General features: G+C 35.0%; 2 protein-coding genes across 3 annotated transcripts in view; one reads left to right on the top strand and one right to left on the bottom strand.

Moving 5' to 3' along the window:
• Window positions 1-13,395, bottom strand: part of Fer1 (48 related 1) — a 52,558-nt gene extending 39,163 nt beyond the window's left edge. For both annotated transcript variants that reach the window (XM_069843245.1, XM_069843246.1), the window contains exon 1: window positions 13,138-13,395. In XM_069843245.1, coding sequence (XP_069699346.1) covers window positions 13,138-13,395 — 258 coding nt within the window. The remainder of the gene's footprint in view (window positions 1-13,137) is intronic.
• Window positions 1-15,242, top strand: part of LOC138711941 (SLIT and NTRK-like protein 4) — a 137,444-nt gene extending 122,202 nt beyond the window's left edge. Inside the window, exon 3 of the transcript XR_011335541.1 lies at window positions 13,095-15,242. The gene's annotated coding sequence lies outside the window, so the exon portion shown is untranslated. The remainder of the gene's footprint in view (window positions 1-13,094) is intronic.
• Window positions 15,243-17,474: the final 2,232 nt, after the last annotated feature.

Raw genomic sequence — 17,474 nt, 5'->3', positions numbered from 1 at the left:
GTTAGTTTCAGCGCAGAAAGATATTCCTTTGTTCTTTCCATAAAATAAATTTAAATGGGTGCTCTTAGCTCATATTTTCTAAACATGCGAATGTTTCTTCAGTAACAAAGCCTCAATTAGCGTAAACCTGTACGTCCTGAATTAAGACAACGTAGGCCTGCAGTAAAATTGCATAAAGTTTTGAAATACGAGTTCAGTTATAATGTAGGCTAAGTTAATGAATGAGATAATATAGCGGCAACGTGGTTATGTTGAAATAGGAATAAGATAAGAGAACGAATTATTTTAAGAAGATCTACCTCATAGCAGACTTTTCTGGTAATCTCATAAATTGTGCTAGGAATGGAATATTTTCGCCATTATGGATTCAATAAAAAGGAGGAGGATATGTATCAGTTTACGGCTTATGCATTTTCAAACCATTCTATATTCATCCATTCATTCATTCATTCATTCATTCATTCATTCATTCATTCATTCATTCATTCATTCATTCATTCATAATTTTCTTCCCAAGAGCAGACCTTTCACTGCAGACCCAGCATTCTCCAATCTTTCCTATTTTCTGCCTTTCTCTTATCCGTATTCGTTCCATATATTATATTATTTGATAGCTTCTTCTGCGCCGAACTTTTCTTCCGTTCACCATTCTTTCTAGTGCTTCCTTCAGTAGGCAGTTTCTGATTAACAAGTGACCCAGCCTTTTTCTTATGATGTACTAATCCTGTTATTTACGTAATAGCACTGGCACCCCATGAAATATCTGCAATGCTTGGGAAAAGTGGCATAAGTCAGTTTTCACAAACATTTTTTATTAATTTATTGACAACTGACGGAACATCTGCTCGCTTGGGAAGAGAGACATAAGTATTTCTCCCATTACAGTAATTCATACAGAAGAAAATCAAAACGACATAAACCAGTGTGAAGACAGTTTTTTTCCTTCTCTTGTAAAATTAACATTTTTGACTTGTGCCACTTTTCCAGAGCACTACAGATATTTTAGTTAAGTTTTTTTCAAAAGTTAGATACAGTTTCAAATGCTCATATCTTTGTTATTTTGTATATATTCTTTAAAAATTTCTGACACTGTCTTAGTGTCATAGGGCCGTATTCATAGACATTTTTAGCGCGGGCTTTCGGTGGATTATCAGCGTTTTTCGTATTCATAAACCAGTGTTAGCGATAGGATATGATTTGAATTCTGTACTAGTAACCAGTGGATAGCCGGGGCTAGCTTAGTACGCTCGTAGCGCGTGCTGCGAAATGTCTATGAATAGGACCCATAGTGTCTTGGCATAGAAACGAGTTTGTCTTTGTGCATGCAATAATAGGCCTATTATAAAGGATGATTCAAAAGTCCGGCGACATAGACAAACTCCGCTATTAGTGCAGATAGCAAAACATAGAAACAGGGGAAAGTTGTTGGAAATAGGTAGTTTTCAATCTAATGTGCTTGAATTTTCAACGTAGAATGAACGTAGACTGCACACTGGTACGACACACTTGTCAATCCTAATGCTGCCAAATTAGTGGCTTTTCCGCTAATTCTAGTGGATGTTAGATACGTAATATTTAACGGGTAAAAATAGTCGACATGTAGAGATTAGCGATTATTTAACTTATCACAGTGCAAAGGAACATTTCTTTACATTGATAGAATAAGAATTCACTGGAAATTCATTCTTACCTGGCGGTTTTGTTTGAACTTGTATTGGCAACACTGCTAATTATCGTCATTATTTAGTAAATTACCGAGTACACTGCGGTGATTTTGGTAAGGTAATATTTAAGACTATTATACATTTCTGACAACTTCCTCCCCCCCCCCCTTTTTCATTTTCGCTAGCTGCAATAATAACAAAGTTCGTCTATATCGCTGGACTTTGGAATCACTCTGTCTTAAGTTCGACAATTTCAGCGGTTTAATTGAAGTAAATGTCGTTTTATTAATTTGTATTTGTGAAAAGAAAATTATTTCAATTATTCAAACTTTATCGGACTTATTCAACGTTAATGTGGAATCAATTGTTCAGCAGCTTTTTATGATGGTTTCATACCCGTAAGAGTTGACCCATGCTGTTTGAATTTTCTCCAGCAGCATGTATCAAAATTTTAAGAACTCGTTCTCCTACAAATTCAAAGAAATCCTGAAGCCGTTCAGTAGTAACAGATACGAGTATAAGTAACTAGGCCTAATAGTCGGTGAAGTTCACAAGAAACACAGAAGTTGCTTATGTGAACTACTGTGGAGTATGTGGTGTTACTAAAGTAGCAAGGCGCTTGTAGATAAATAGTTTTGTATATATATATATATATATATATATATATATATATATATATATATATATGGAACATGTGGAAAAAATTTAATAGTACTATAAATTCTTAATAATTATAGTCACACTCTAGTTGAAATATACACAGAAGAGTTTTACGATATACTAGTACAACACAAGGGGTTAGTGTCGATACTTAATGCAAGACAAAAATATTCATGAAGAGTTGTTGAATGCCATAAATTCACCTACAGAATAGAAGGCGTGATAAATTAGGTACTTCTTTACTTCTAATAATCTTATATTTAGAGTAAGATTTTTTATATCCATAGGGAAGCTATTAAACATTTGTACTGCCATATAACGCACTCCTTTTTGATAGCACGATAGACTTGCTTATGGTGTATGAAAGTCATTTTTGACGAGTATTTATACTATGGTCCCGCGCCGTGGCGTCCTGCCTAGGACTCGCGTTACGGAATGCGCGCTGGTTCGATTCCTCATGGGGGAAGAAATTTTCTCATGAAATTTCGGCAAGTGTATGGGACCGGTGCCCACCCAGCATCGTGATGCACTTGGGGAGTTACGATAGGTAGCGAAATCCAGTTGCGAATGCTAGCTATAATGGTTGGGGGGCTCATCGTGCTAACCACACGATACCTCCATTCTGGTTGGATGATCGTCCACCTCTGCTTCGGCATGTGGGCGTGAGGCCAGCAGCCGGCTGGTCGGTCTAGGACCTTCACGGGCTGTAGCGCCAGGGATTGAATTTATACTATGAACTGCTGAATTAGTTACAATGTTTTCACGATTATGCACGAGAAAGTTTATTAATAAAAAAATATACTAACAAGCTATGGGCATTGTTATTTAGTCAACTGTTCGAAGACAGGTCTGAACCCCACATGTGATACCAAGAAGGCACCACTTATGGGGCAACTAGGCCAGTAGATAATGGGGTAGGGTGGCTAGTTCCTTTTCTCCTTCATTGCATACATCGCCGACTAGTTACATATTACATTAGTCAGACTTTAGATGTATACATACAATTATTGTTCTTCCTCTGACATATATCGTCAAGTGAGATGTATTGTCTGATAGGCTATATATACATATCAGCTGGAACCTCAATCAGAGGTGCCATGGGCATTCTTTGTAGTTTTTTGAAAACGCTCCTACACCATTCCCTAGACTTGGCACCTACTAATATTCTAATTATTCTTTTTTGTAGTAGGAATATACTGTTACTATCAATATAATTTCCCCAGAATATTATTCCAAACCTCATTACCGAATGGAAGTATGCAAAGTATATTGTTTTAAGTTATTGATATTTACTTCCTCTTGCATTAATCTAATAGGAAAATATGCTGAATTTAATTTGCTAGTAATTTCTTTAATATGATTTTTACAATTTAACACATTATCGATTTTTAAGCCAAGAAATTTGGTTGTTGTTTTTGTTGTTTCTATTATTATATTCTGTTGTTAATTATTGGGTTTGAAATTTGCAAGGTTGAATTTGGACAGGATTTAAATTGGATTATGTTAGTTTTGTTACAATTTAATACTAATTTATTAGCTGAGAACCAATCACATATTTTGAGGAGAATTGCCTCTGTTGAAGATTGAAATGTGTTGGAGTTATTGGCTGCAGTTACTAACTTATGCAAATAATATTGGTGATGTACATTTTTTTTTATTGGAGGGACAAGATCATTTATGAACACTAGAAAAAGCTAAAATTGATCCTTGTATTAATAATTCCTCATGTCAAGGCAGAGTTCATTGTGATATTGATTTCGACTTTGTTTCCTATCTTTGAGATATGTGAAATCATTGGTGTGCAACGCCTTTAATTGCATAATAATCTAATTTTTATAGCAGCATTTTATTATTTATACAGTCAAATGCTTTGAATTTTTTTATTAATTGTCTCCAGAACAACAGTATGGCGAATACTAAAAAATGGGTATTTTTTTAGAACTGAAAACAACTGATAAAGTTGAACGAAATGATTTTTACTGCATGAACAATAGTTCACTTTCAGGTGGATCCAATATGGCTCGATAATGTGATGAAGTGCCTTTCAATCCGAATTGTGGTGTGAACACTTGTAACTGTAGTATTTTGTCTTTCATTAATCCACACCATCATCCAACAAGGTCTTAACAACTTGTAAGTTACAGTTTGATGTGGCTTCAGTCGTTCCGTAACTGGACCATAGACCTACTTAAAAAGATTAAAGGTGGGATAACAAAAATTATTGCAGCTTATGGACAACGTTATTTGAATATGCTTCATGATTATATGCTACCAGCTTAACGAGATCAAAACAATAAAAAAAATGATATTCGTGCAGGATTGTGCGCCTTCCCAAGTAGGGGTAAAATAGTTTTTACTCAACATTTTTAATGACCATGTTGTTAATAGGCATCTTTCTGTAGCTTGGTCTGCAAGATCACCAGATAGGCCTATTAAACCTGTGGATTATACGGATTGTTGTTGTGTCAAGGAAAAAGTATTTTCTTAACACACCTACGAAAATTGAAGGAATCCATCACAAAATATAACATTCCTTAACTACGAGTTCAGAGCCGCTGTTTACGACATATTTATAACATTTACGATCAATCATGGCAATTGATGTTGCATAAAAAATTAAGTATTCCATGTTAATAAATTGTTGCCAGAAATTAAAAAAATTGTAAGTCTATGTAAAATAACAAATAGGGCTACAGTCTGTATCGAAAAAGTAGGCAAACTTCAGTATGATTTCCTCATAATATATAGAAATAAAATGGTTATATCAACATTGGTCCGGAGATACGTGGTTTCTGAGCAGAGCTTGCAAGTAGGATCATAGTGCACTCCAGTACGTTTGTTTGTTGGAATTATTATGCTTTCTGTTTACATATCCTAAGATGAGCCATTCAAAATATGCACATCCCGCCTAAATACAGGCCTCAGCTCGTCGTCTCATCGGGATCCGAACATGCTCCAAAATTACTGGCATAATTCTTGTCTGACAATCTTGCAAAATCCGATGACGGAGAGTTCCATCATTATCCAAAGGAGTCGAAAACACCGAGGATTTTAAGTGACCCCACAGAATGAAGTCCAATAGATTGAGATCTGGTGAGCGTGGAGGCCAAGCATGTTCGGATCGCGATGAGACGATGAGCTACGATCTGTATTCAGACAGAAGTGGACATTTTGATGATTATCCAAGGAAATGTAAACAGAAAGTATCATAATTCCAGAAAATAAACGGAGTGGAATGCACTATGGTCATACTTGCAAGCCGTACTCAGAAACCAAGTTTAGTATTTCTGGACGCATGTTGATACAACCATTTTTTTCCTCTATACTAGAGATGGGCAAAAAATAACACAACAGTTATTTTGAAACTGTTCCGTTCTTGGAACTGTTGCAAAAATGAACAGTAGGTCGGAACCTACTGTTCCGAAATAACACTATTCCGACTCCGTGCTGCTCACTTGTCCAGCGTTGCGTTGCGTTGCGCAAGTCATGTTTCGACTCCGAGACAACAGAGATCAGTCGGAACCCGTTCCGGTGAACCAATGACTGGTCCGGCTACACGGTTCTCGTTATTTATGTTGTACTTGGAACAAGTTTGAGCTTGGAACTGTCACGTCAATGGATGAGGAAGCATGGAAATTGAAATCCTTGTAGTGTGTTCATAGGTAATGCCACAGAGCGAGGTGCGATGCGAAGTTTAAATTATTACACTTTGGTACAGATGCGTTTCTAACATTTTACTAAGTGTGGGGGTTTCAGGTTTCACTACTGCTGATATATAAATATAAGTTATAGTAGTTATATAGGCTATTTTTATTATGTGTGAAAGTATAATGTAATTGTTATTATTATAACTAAGCATTAAGAAAAGTAAAAATAAGAAGTAATGATTTTATTTTTTTTTACTACTTAACACGGAGAACAAAAATTATGTATTACACGTTTTAAATGACATTCAAATTTTTAGTTGGTTACTGTATCTTCATGACTTTATAGACCAGTGTTGCATTCTGACCTTGTATTCAACAGCTGTTTATCTAATAAACATGAAGCTTCTGTCCGCATACACAGCAAGTTTCCAAACCGATTTGAATGTGCATTGGAATGCCATCTATTATCTATTGAGAAGCATGTGTGCTGATAACGTATTTTAAGAGGAGTCCGAGTGATAAGTGCTCCAAAGTATGTGCGAGCTGCTTGGGGAAGAGGAAGGTTTCTGTACCTCTCTTTTGAACGACTCCTGAAATGGAGCGAAAGTCAAAGAGATAGCTAGCATCAATGAACGATTCCGACTCATCTCTACTTGTAACTGATTTCGGAACTGCTGTTTGGAACATAGTATTTTTCCGGAACAGGAACTGTCGGAATTGTTCCGGGAAAAGAACAACTTCGCCCATCACTACTTTATACATATGAGGAATCCATATCTGAAGTTTTGCCCACTTTTTGCGATACGCTCTGTCTATGAGCAATTGAACAGATGGATTCCAAAGTACCCTAAGTCATTTTCTTTTAAAGATTTTTACTTGTTTTATTCACGATTTAATTAATGGCTCAGTGCCAGAGTTGCCTATACCACATTTACACTGAGAAACGTTATTGGAGGCTAAACTTAGACATCGTTTTTTTTAATTATATGCTCTCAATTGGATATTATTTCTCATTTACTATAATCTAATGTCTAGGCCTATCTAGTACAAGTACTTTGGCACACATATAAATTATAATTTACAGTCATTCTATGCAGAAGGTCCACACCTGTGGAGTAACGGTCAGCGCGTCTGACTGCGAAACCAGGTGGCCCGGGTTCGAATCCCGGTCGGAGCAAGTTACCTGGTTGAGGTTTTTTCTGGGCTTTTCCCTCAACCCAATAGGAGCAAATGCTGGGTAACTTTCGGTGTTGGACCCCGGACGTATTTCACCGGCATTATCACCTTCATTTCATTCAGACGCTATATAACCTTGATGTTAATACAGCGCCGTAAAATAACCCAATAAAATAAAAAAAAATCTATGCATAAAACAGAGGCTTAAAAATTTGTGGTTTGGGCAACTCTGGCACTGAACCACTCAATTTATCCTTTTCAAACATATATATAACTGTTTAAATTTATTAAACAGTCTCTCCTGAGTCTTGACTTAGATCCGTTTGAAGAATATATGCAGGCATTAGAATGTCAAATTTGTTTTATCAGTTTTCGTCATTATTCTCATAATTTGTCATTTTGACTTAAGTAAGTTTGGAATTAACCTCTTCAATTACAATTACCCCTTACTTTTCAAACAAGATTATAATTACCAGTACATCAAAATGCGAACTAACAAGGGGGAGAAGGGGGAATTCCTCTGCTTGTAAAATTGTTTCCCTGGCTGATGATAGCAATATTTTTCCCTGCCAGGAAAAATGATTTTTCCTCTCCTGTGTCCTAACCTACAGATTATATTTAAGATTGGTTATTGCCAGGGCCTGTGAATGTTTCAAACCAGTTTATAGACTCTTTGTATGGAATTTTCTCAGTCGATCCGAAAAAAAAAAAGGAAGATAGAAGAAACTGCTACTACTTTGGAAATAAAAATAGGGAAAATGTTTGACATTCGATGGGTAGCATCATCTTGCAGTGCTGTAAAAGCTGTAATGACAAGTTACTCATCACTAGTCCATTATTTCAAAACTAAATCTGTCTCTTCAAACGTAAGAAATAAAGCAAAATATCAAGGATTGGTAGAAAAGTTAACATCATGGACCTTTGTTGCACAGTTGGCATTGTTCAGAGACACCATATAAATATTAAAACAACTCTCACTATATTTTCAATCACAGAATTCAGATGCAATTTCTCTTTCAACTGCGATAAGTGTATGTATTAACTCAACAACAGGGAAATATCAAGGTCAAGATTTAAAAGAACTATCCAATAAAAGCACTCAACAACAGGGAAATATCAAGGTCAGGATTTAAAAGAACTATCCAATAAAAGCACTCGACAACAGGGAAATATCAAGGTCAAGATTTAAAAGAACTATCCAATAAAAGCAAAGAAACTTTCAACAGCTTTAGACGACAGTTCTTAGAAGGCCTAATTGATATCTGAGTTCAAGATTCTTAAGCTCTAATCACTTTTTGAAAGACTGTGAAGTTTTAAGCCAAAGACTATGGCCTATGAACTACAGTGAACTTGTTCTGTTTGGTGATGATAGAATTGAATCACTTAAGAATTTAGTAAAAATCTGTGATAAAAACCATGAAGATTCTACTGTCTCAGAAACTATTAAGGAATTCCGTTTATTTTTTTATTGGGTGATTTTACGACGCTGTATCAACATCTAGGTTATTTAGCCTCTGAATGATATGAAGGTGATAATGCCGGTGAAATGAGTCCGGGGTCCAGCACCGAAAGTTACCCAGCATTTGCTCATATTCGGTTGAGGGAGCTATTCAGCAGAATTTAAAGTAGTACCAGTGTCTACTGCACAGTGTGAAAGACGGTTCAGTATTGATATTGATATTATTTATTAATAGTTCAAAAGTACATAAACTTAGTCTTAAAACTGATACATTCACAAATAATGATAATACACAATATTTACACAATTTAATAACAAATTTTCTATCATATAATTATTCAACTTATGTGGTTTAACTTACACTTACTTCTGGTTTTAGTGCAAGTTTTCACCCTATCGCATTTATTTTTTTACACATTCAAAACTTGTTTATATGCTAAGATAGAAATTCTCTTTTTTTTTCTATAATAAACAAGTGTATATAAATCGTCCTTGCTGCTATATTCATCTAATTATCATTTACCACAGTCATATTTATATTTAAATTTCAGTTCCTCGTTTACACAATACTTAACTATTTCATGTAATAAATATCGCATAGAGGTTAGCAGATGCAGACAATATGTGAACAAACAGAATAGCTGAATCAGTACATTCTATGTGAATATGTAGGGCAGTGTCTAACCTCGTGCTTACGCTTGTCAGCAAAATCCTCGACGTAACCTTATTACAGCTGTCAGCTTACTTGTTTAAACACATTATTTGTCAAACTAATTACATGATAACATAAATTCCACTTTAATCAATTCAATCGCATGCACTCATTTACATTCATTGCTATTATGTTTCTAATACATTTATAACTTAGTACCATCCTGTCAAATTAAAGAATAATATTTACCAATTTATAACGTCTTAATCTTTTTATCACTTTTATCATCTATAATAATTTACACCGTTATTACTTAATAAATTCATAAAAGTATTATTTTCAATTTTATTTATTAAAACTTCGACACTAATAAATCTTATTTTTTTTAAATATGTCTACCATTCTTACTTAATTAATTATTAATTTTTCTAATAGCAGGAAAGTTTATTCGTTGTTGCTGCCTATCTCTTAGCGAGTAAATTCTTTCATTAACTATATCCTTATTCGAATTAGATTGTTCATATCTATTTTTATTAAAGTTCCTATGTGTCATTTTACCTCTGAGCAAATGTTCGTCACCTGCATCGACCTCATCGTTTGATCCAGCAACGCTTCTCCTTACAGTAGACATTTCACTTCCTCTCAAGCACCACGAACTTCCACCAGACTGTGTCACCAGATCTTCACTTGCGCTGACCTCATTAGTTGCTCCAAAACCGCTCCTTCTTGCTATACATCCACTCGAGCTCCTCGGTCTACCCTCCTTGGTAGCCTGTGGTACACTTCCCCTAACAGCATCCTCTCTAGCTCCTGTAACTTCTTCCAAACTAGGTTTTCCTTCTCCACTCTTGTTTCGTCTGTCGGGATTTCTGTTAACATCATTCTCAGTTTTATCTAAGTAGCTTATTAACTCCTTTGCTCCTGTAAGCCCATCCATTCTCCAATTTGTTATTTCAGATTGCTGAAGCCTATCAGAAGCATTACTTATCTGCTCGGTTCTCTCTACGCTTCTAGATTTTCTACTTCGTGACCCACTTCTTCTTTTGTTTGCGTTATGTGGAGAGGATGATCTATTTCTATCTGTCGCCATTTTCGTATTTCTATTATTTTTGCAGCTGCTCAATACATCCTCAATATTTTTATCTTTGAGGAATTCTAGGTCGACTATATTCCCATTTATCTTTATTTTATCATTCACTAAGCTTGCTTTAAAGCCTTTAAAGCGGGCTTCTTTTAATAACGGTACTAATTTCTTTCGTTTCTCTCTTATCGGTTCAGTATAATGAGCAATACATTGACCAAGCTAAGGATCAGAATGTAGCCTATATTCAGACACTATCACCTCTATTGTTTATATCAATAAATGGACCTACTTTAGAAGAATTTCAGCAAAACGGTTTGCAACTGACTGTATGAAAGAGGTTCATCATTCTGCTACTGTCATTACCTAATAGACAGGAAACGTCAAGGACATCTACTGGTCAACGACCTTTGAATAATCATAATAATTTTAGTTCAATAATACATAATTGTAGTCCTGCAATTTTCAATTGTAAATGTCTTCATTTGAAAGAAGCTTCAGTTATGAAATATTTAGGCATTGATCATCATCTGAAATGGTATTCTCATATTTCTTATCTATGCAGCAGATTGTGTAAAACAGTTTATAAATTTGTCATTCTTCGACGCATTTTACCAATCATTATCTTGCGTACAGTTTATTTAGCTCTTTTTCAGTCTACCATCCAATATGGCATTATTGCGTGGGATGGAACTTCAAAATTTCTTTTAGATGCTCTAAATTTGTTTAAAAAAATAGTCAAAATATGCTTAAGAAGCTATTGATTACACTTCTACTCTTTTAATTGAAAGTCTTTAAAATTTAATAATTACACAAATACACATTACTGAAGTATTATCACAAAAATCGTAATAGTTATTTATGCAACTAGTGGGATATGAGCATCATTACCGCTTGAATGTGTTTTGCAAGAACGAGGTGTAAGCCAAGTTTTGTAATGACATGAGAGCGATAATTATGCTCATCCCACTAGTTGCATGTAATATTTTATCCGTGTTTATTTAATAATGCGTTTAATGCGTTCATCATACGGTCGTTGAATGAGCACGATATGTAAATGATTACCGCACTGAGTGCGGAATGAATGCCATTACCGCACTGAATGCGGAATGAATGCCATTAACGCATTCAGTGCGGTAATCATTTACATATCGCACTCAGTGCGGTAATCATTTGCATATCGTACTCAGTGCAGTAATGAAAGCCATTAGTCTGCTGTTATGACGATGGACAAGTATTCATTATCAAACCAGTGCGGATAAAGATTTTATACCATTTTCTTATATTTACAGCATTAGACGCACTGCTTACTTTCTCTTCGGAGAACAATAATTTTTCACAACTCTAAGTTTAGTCTATGTCCAAGATTATATAGACTAGGCCTAATTAAAATCCACCCTGAATTTTCAACATTTACTGTTTTTAATTTCAATAAAAAATTAAACATCTCCTTTTCATGATGCTTAAATTGATATTATGTATGAAACTCTTTTTTTCATGTTCTTATTTTTTGTTTTGTTTTGTATAGTATATATATTTTAATATTATTTGTGTGCATTATTTCTGTCTTATAATGGAAATACACCAGAACACGTGCTTTGCTCATATGGGTGTTCCTGATTTATGCTTTTTATAATTAATTTAGTGTAAATAAATACCAAATATTATCTCATATAAGCAAATCATTTTTTTAACGCAGAACTTTCTTAATTTTGTAACTTTTCTCTTTGATTTATTTTTCATAATTTCAGAAATATGTATCTTATGAGGTTAGGTATAGCTTACAGCAGTAGAATTTTGAAAAAATTCAACATTTTCTTCCTCCATTACTGTATTATTAACATTTTTTTTTTCAAAATTCAGTTCACTGTGCAGTGATGAAGCGTTTCCCATATAACTCATAAACTATCCAATATTTTGTAATGAAATCCTTTGTGTATATTTATGCATGTCATATCCACAGTATGATGCAAGATCACTTCTCTACCTGTGATAGAGTGTCTCATAAAAAATAAATTCATTTTACGAAATGGTCAAATATCAGTATTTTCATCTAACACAAAATAAAAAAAAATATTTATTGAGGAATGTAGTTGAAAGAGCATGATATTGTAAACATAAGTTTCAGCAATAAAATAAAAGAGAGAGAAAATGAAAAAATTAGAAGGTTTATCAGTTATGAGGGAAACTCTTCATCACTGCACAGTGAACTGCCACCATTTTGAATTTGGAAGAAAAATTAATAATTTTTCTTTAAATCGTAAAAATATATATATATATATATATATATATATATATATATATATATTTCATATAGCAGAAGGACAGTGTTTTACACACACCAATTTTCATTATTGTACAAGATACAGTAATAAAGGAAAAGAATTTTGAATATTTCCAAACATTTTACTCCTGTAAGCTGTACCTAATCCCTTAAAAGGCAAATTATTCGTTTGATTAAGTAACTGAGTTTAGCATGATCTTTTTTTATGCAACCGAGAAAATATTTACTTTTGAAATTCAAGTGCTCAATATGTAGGCCTATGTTGATGGAGGAGAGGAGAAACTGGCTAGATGTCTCCCTACTCCTCAACAAGATGCTTGATTCCCATTCTGCGGTACATTAGGCGCTATGTATTAAAACTTCATTGTTTACAATCATTAGGCCTATTAGATTATAATATTTTAAGTTAATGAAAAAACACTTTCATCAAGAATACAGAAATAATAATTCACGAAAGAATTTATTCAGCAGGAAAGGAAACAATAAGCTCACAACCGAGGTGTTCGGCGGTTACCTGCTGTTGTGGACATTTACTGCGACGCCGGTGCAGACGATGGCGACTACGCGAGGTGGCGTTGCTGTTCTCCTGGTCACTGCCGTAGGAATAGGTTGACCCAGCAGAACTACTGGAGTCGTCGTACAAGAAGAGTTCAGCAGCGCTGCTGTTGGTGCTGCTCGCCCCACTGCCGCCCCCGCCGCCGATATAGCCCTGCGCTTCCAGCAGAAACTGGCGATTCACCGCCTCCAGCTCCAGATTGTCCATGCCGAACATGGCGCCGGCCTCAATGGGCGACACTTTAGCAGCTTTCACACATTTCTTTCTTTCGTCAATATTCCTACAACGCTACTAATAGAAAAAAAAAGCCACGAGATTTAATACTTCCAACTCCTTACACGTTAAAGGCAACGAGGACAATTTTTGAGAAGTAATTACTGATTATTTTTCGTTATTTCTTGAGGAGACGAGATTATGTTTATTTTAATTGTAAGGGCTTACTAAAACTCAAACGCACTGTTGTGTTATTTTATCATTAATATGTAACGTTTCTAAATAACTATTTTGTTCTTCACAACACTTTAATTTATTCTATTTCACTTGTAAATTCAACACAAATATAATTTATCCTTGTTTTATTCCAAATGGAAAAATGTATTTCATTTTATAAGTCGCAAATATGTCTACCGGTCACTTTCATATCTCACTTATCTCTTCTTCATGACTTTTTGAAATTTATTTTACTTGGCATTACCAAAAAGACTTTTTTTTTAATTTTGTACTTTTTTTTCGAGAAAGTTGTTAACGTAAGACAGAAAAAAATATGCATTGTTTTATTTCTTTATCACATCTTATTTATTGTTAGAGGATATATTGATTTGTAATACAGTGATATTCATGTGTATTGCAAAATATGCATTAGTTCTTCAAGTTCAATTGTATTTAAGATATTTTTAATATATAGATACAAGAAAACGGCGATTTAATTTGTCTTTTTAATAAATATCCCTCACTGTATGGGGCATTTATTTCGTGTATAATAATTAAATATTGTTACTAGGAAATGCATATCTTTTATATTTTAATACAATTGGACAGTTCGACTTTACTGCGATTTTTGCCAGCTACAAAGATCTTCAGCTGCAACAATGAACCATACGCACTTTCTGTTATCGGTACCGTTCTGAAAATCTTTCACTGTCACTCGATCGTTTTAAGTTTAGAATAAAACACACTCGCGTGATTGATTTAGAGAACTAGGTTCTCTGGAATTCGCATCTCTGCTTTGTGCTGATGTTTTCCCGGCGGCACGTGCAGACAGGTGTAGTTCACAACAATCCGCGACGCACGTGCCGCGACCTCGGTGACGACTGCACGCGGCCACTATTGTGTGTTAACTGTTGATCCAATCAGTGGACAAACGACGAGCGGCGTCCGCGCACGTGCATCGATCTGAAACAGCACCAATCAGGGTACAGAGGACGCCCGGACCAATCCCCGTAAAGAGGGTTCTCTGGAATCCGCCCTCCGCGGAGGGAGGTTTCAAGTCCGCAATTAACATTCACCCTCTCGTTAAATTGGTCAGTCGGCCCCGTTTGTTCCATTCTAGGGAACCGAGACTTCACGTATGCTTTACTACACTGAATAAAGTGTAGTAATTTATAAATTTATTAAACGTATTTATGTCCTTTATTTGAAGTTACGTAAAACGATTACGTCCGTCTGTAACTTGAACTTACTAAACTTGTCAAAGTAGAGTAATTTTGTTTAACTTTTACATTTAAGTTTTCCGAAAATGTTCGATCCTTACCTACATGTAACCATGAAAGTTTATAAAGCATTTTTCGTATATTAAATTATGTGGCATGTACGTACATATTGGTATACTATATTTTCCTGCGATATTAAACATAACTTATTTAGGATTGTAAGAAAAACAAATGTTACTTCTCGCGTCTAGCAATGCGATTTACATGTACGTATGTTTATGTGTAAAGAACACGTAACACTTTCATTTCATAACATCTTTTGTTGTATTTATTATAATAAAATTTGCAACAAGAAAAAATGTAAATTTACGAATATTTGTTACAGATTAAAGAGATATGTAAGTTATACAGGGACATCATTTGATTTTTTCTTCAATTTTTATTGTACCTGAGTTTTTGAATGTACTTCACTCCCACTCCTTCTACTAATGAAGTTCAACCGTCCTCCACACAGATCCAAGACCGCATATACAGTCATAGTAGCCTTATGGTCATAGTAAACAGTACGTTCCAAAATTATGTTCGCGTTTTTCAGTGACGAAAGGGCTTTCAATATTGAATCATTTTCTCACAGGTACTGTCGTCCATTTGCCTACGTCGTATCCCGGTTTCCCCCACCAGCTTTTATTCGCCAGCTAGTGGCTGGGCTGTCTTAGCTCTTTTCTGAGAACATTAATTTTTGGACGTCTACGTAATATTATACAGCTGTTTAAAATAACTTAAATAAAAGGGCGTCGTTAAGTAATTAACTGTCACGTGATTTCCTCCCTTTCTACGACCCTACGACATTACCACTTGGACGGACAGTAGATAGTATGTCTGAGTAATTTTATCTTTTCGGATCGGGCAGAAGTGAAGATTGAATTTACAGTACGTAACGTACTCTTTTATAGAGTAGGTACAGAATTATTTCAACATGAGTTACTAGTACGAAGAACGAAACTGGTAATTGGGATTAGGTACAATAATCTATAGTGCGATAATATGCACATTAGAACTGAAGCCTGTATCGAAATGAACGGTCACCATTTTAAAAAATGTATATAAATATCCATATTATGATTATTTTTCAATTTAACTTCATTTTCTATATTGTACGCTAATGTGCTGTAGACAGTATAATATACAGTACACTTCATAATGAATACGTCCGCATGGATAGCTCAGTTCGTGAGTAAAAACACTCATTGTTAATACTGTACTGTATTTTGATTAAACAAAAACCTAATGAAAATAATCAAACTCAAAAGCGCAATATTTCCTAGTTTACGTAAATGGATGAACTACTTTCCTTCCCTCCTATACCAAGTAAAGTGATTTGTTTCTATATTACGCCAGTATCATCGAACTCCAGTCGTGGAAGGGGGTAGCTAACGGCGTTGATCCAGAGGTATAGGCAAGTTAATATTAAAAATGTTACTAAAAATAAAATTATGTCCCTGTACATTCATAAATGTGGCATCATAAACACACACACACACACACACACACACACACACACACACATATATATATATATATATAAAATATACATTATATAGTATGTATAAAGTATAGACTAATATCCGCGTTCATTTAATACCCAGCCGGTGTCAAATACGACGCTTTCCTTTAGTGAGATAAGATAAGAGTTCATTTATTGATTAGGTCTTCTCAGATGCCTCTCTAATCACAAGGAGCGGTAACATAATATGTCCACCATTGACGCGGTAGCATTTTTAATTGACGTGACGAAATCAACTCCATATAACAACATTGTCATATATCCAATTGATTGGTGACGACAAATAAGGTTAATAATTTTATTTTCAATTTTAATTAAAAGCCATCTTTCAGCTTAAAATCGATTCACTGTGGATGGTGGTGGTGGTAGAAATCAATGTACAGTATTTATGTAGGTATAAAATAATTGTGGTTAAGAATAGTCTTTGCAAGAAAATGTGACAACACCGCTTCACATTACAAGTATTGATGCGTGCATGAAAGACATATCCAACATAAATCCTGCAGTAATTGAATGACTTTACTATCTTTTACGATTTTGGGTGTGTTGTACATCTCTGCTAGCAAGAACTTTTCTGGTACCTACACTCGATTTATTACTCATTTGCCCACTCTAGTCACAAATGTGCCCACCAGGAAGCGCCATCATTATTCCATGATTGTTTGCATTGGTATAACAAATGAGCGGCATCACAGGATGTTCGAACATTGCTTGGCGAACTGTTTCCTAATAGGTGGATCGATCGTGCAGGTTCAATTGCTTGGACGTCAGATCTCCAGACTTAACTCCCCTGGATTTCTTTTTATGGGGATTCGTTAAGGATCGTATGTTAGCAAATAAATCTCGCACCATCCCAGAATTGATGGAAATGATTGTGCACAATAGTTACTCCTCAAATGCTCTCGAGAGTGCACGAGGAGATGGGCCGTCGCTTGTATTTGCGCTTTCTTCGGCTCGACAGACATGTTGAGAACTGTGAGCCATAATTAGTGTAAGTTAATTGTAATTTATCGTAATTTGGTGGTTGTTTGAAACTAACCCTAAGTTTTAAATTTCATAGCGATAGTTTCATTAATCTCTGC

The sequence above is a fragment of the Periplaneta americana genome, chromosome 13, assembly GCF_040183065.1.
Source record: "Periplaneta americana isolate PAMFEO1 chromosome 13, P.americana_PAMFEO1_priV1, whole genome shotgun sequence".
Taxonomy (NCBI): domain Eukaryota; kingdom Metazoa; phylum Arthropoda; class Insecta; order Blattodea; family Blattidae; genus Periplaneta; species Periplaneta americana.
The sequence above is the reverse complement of the archived record's forward strand: the minus strand, read 5'-3'. Positions and strand labels throughout refer to the sequence as shown.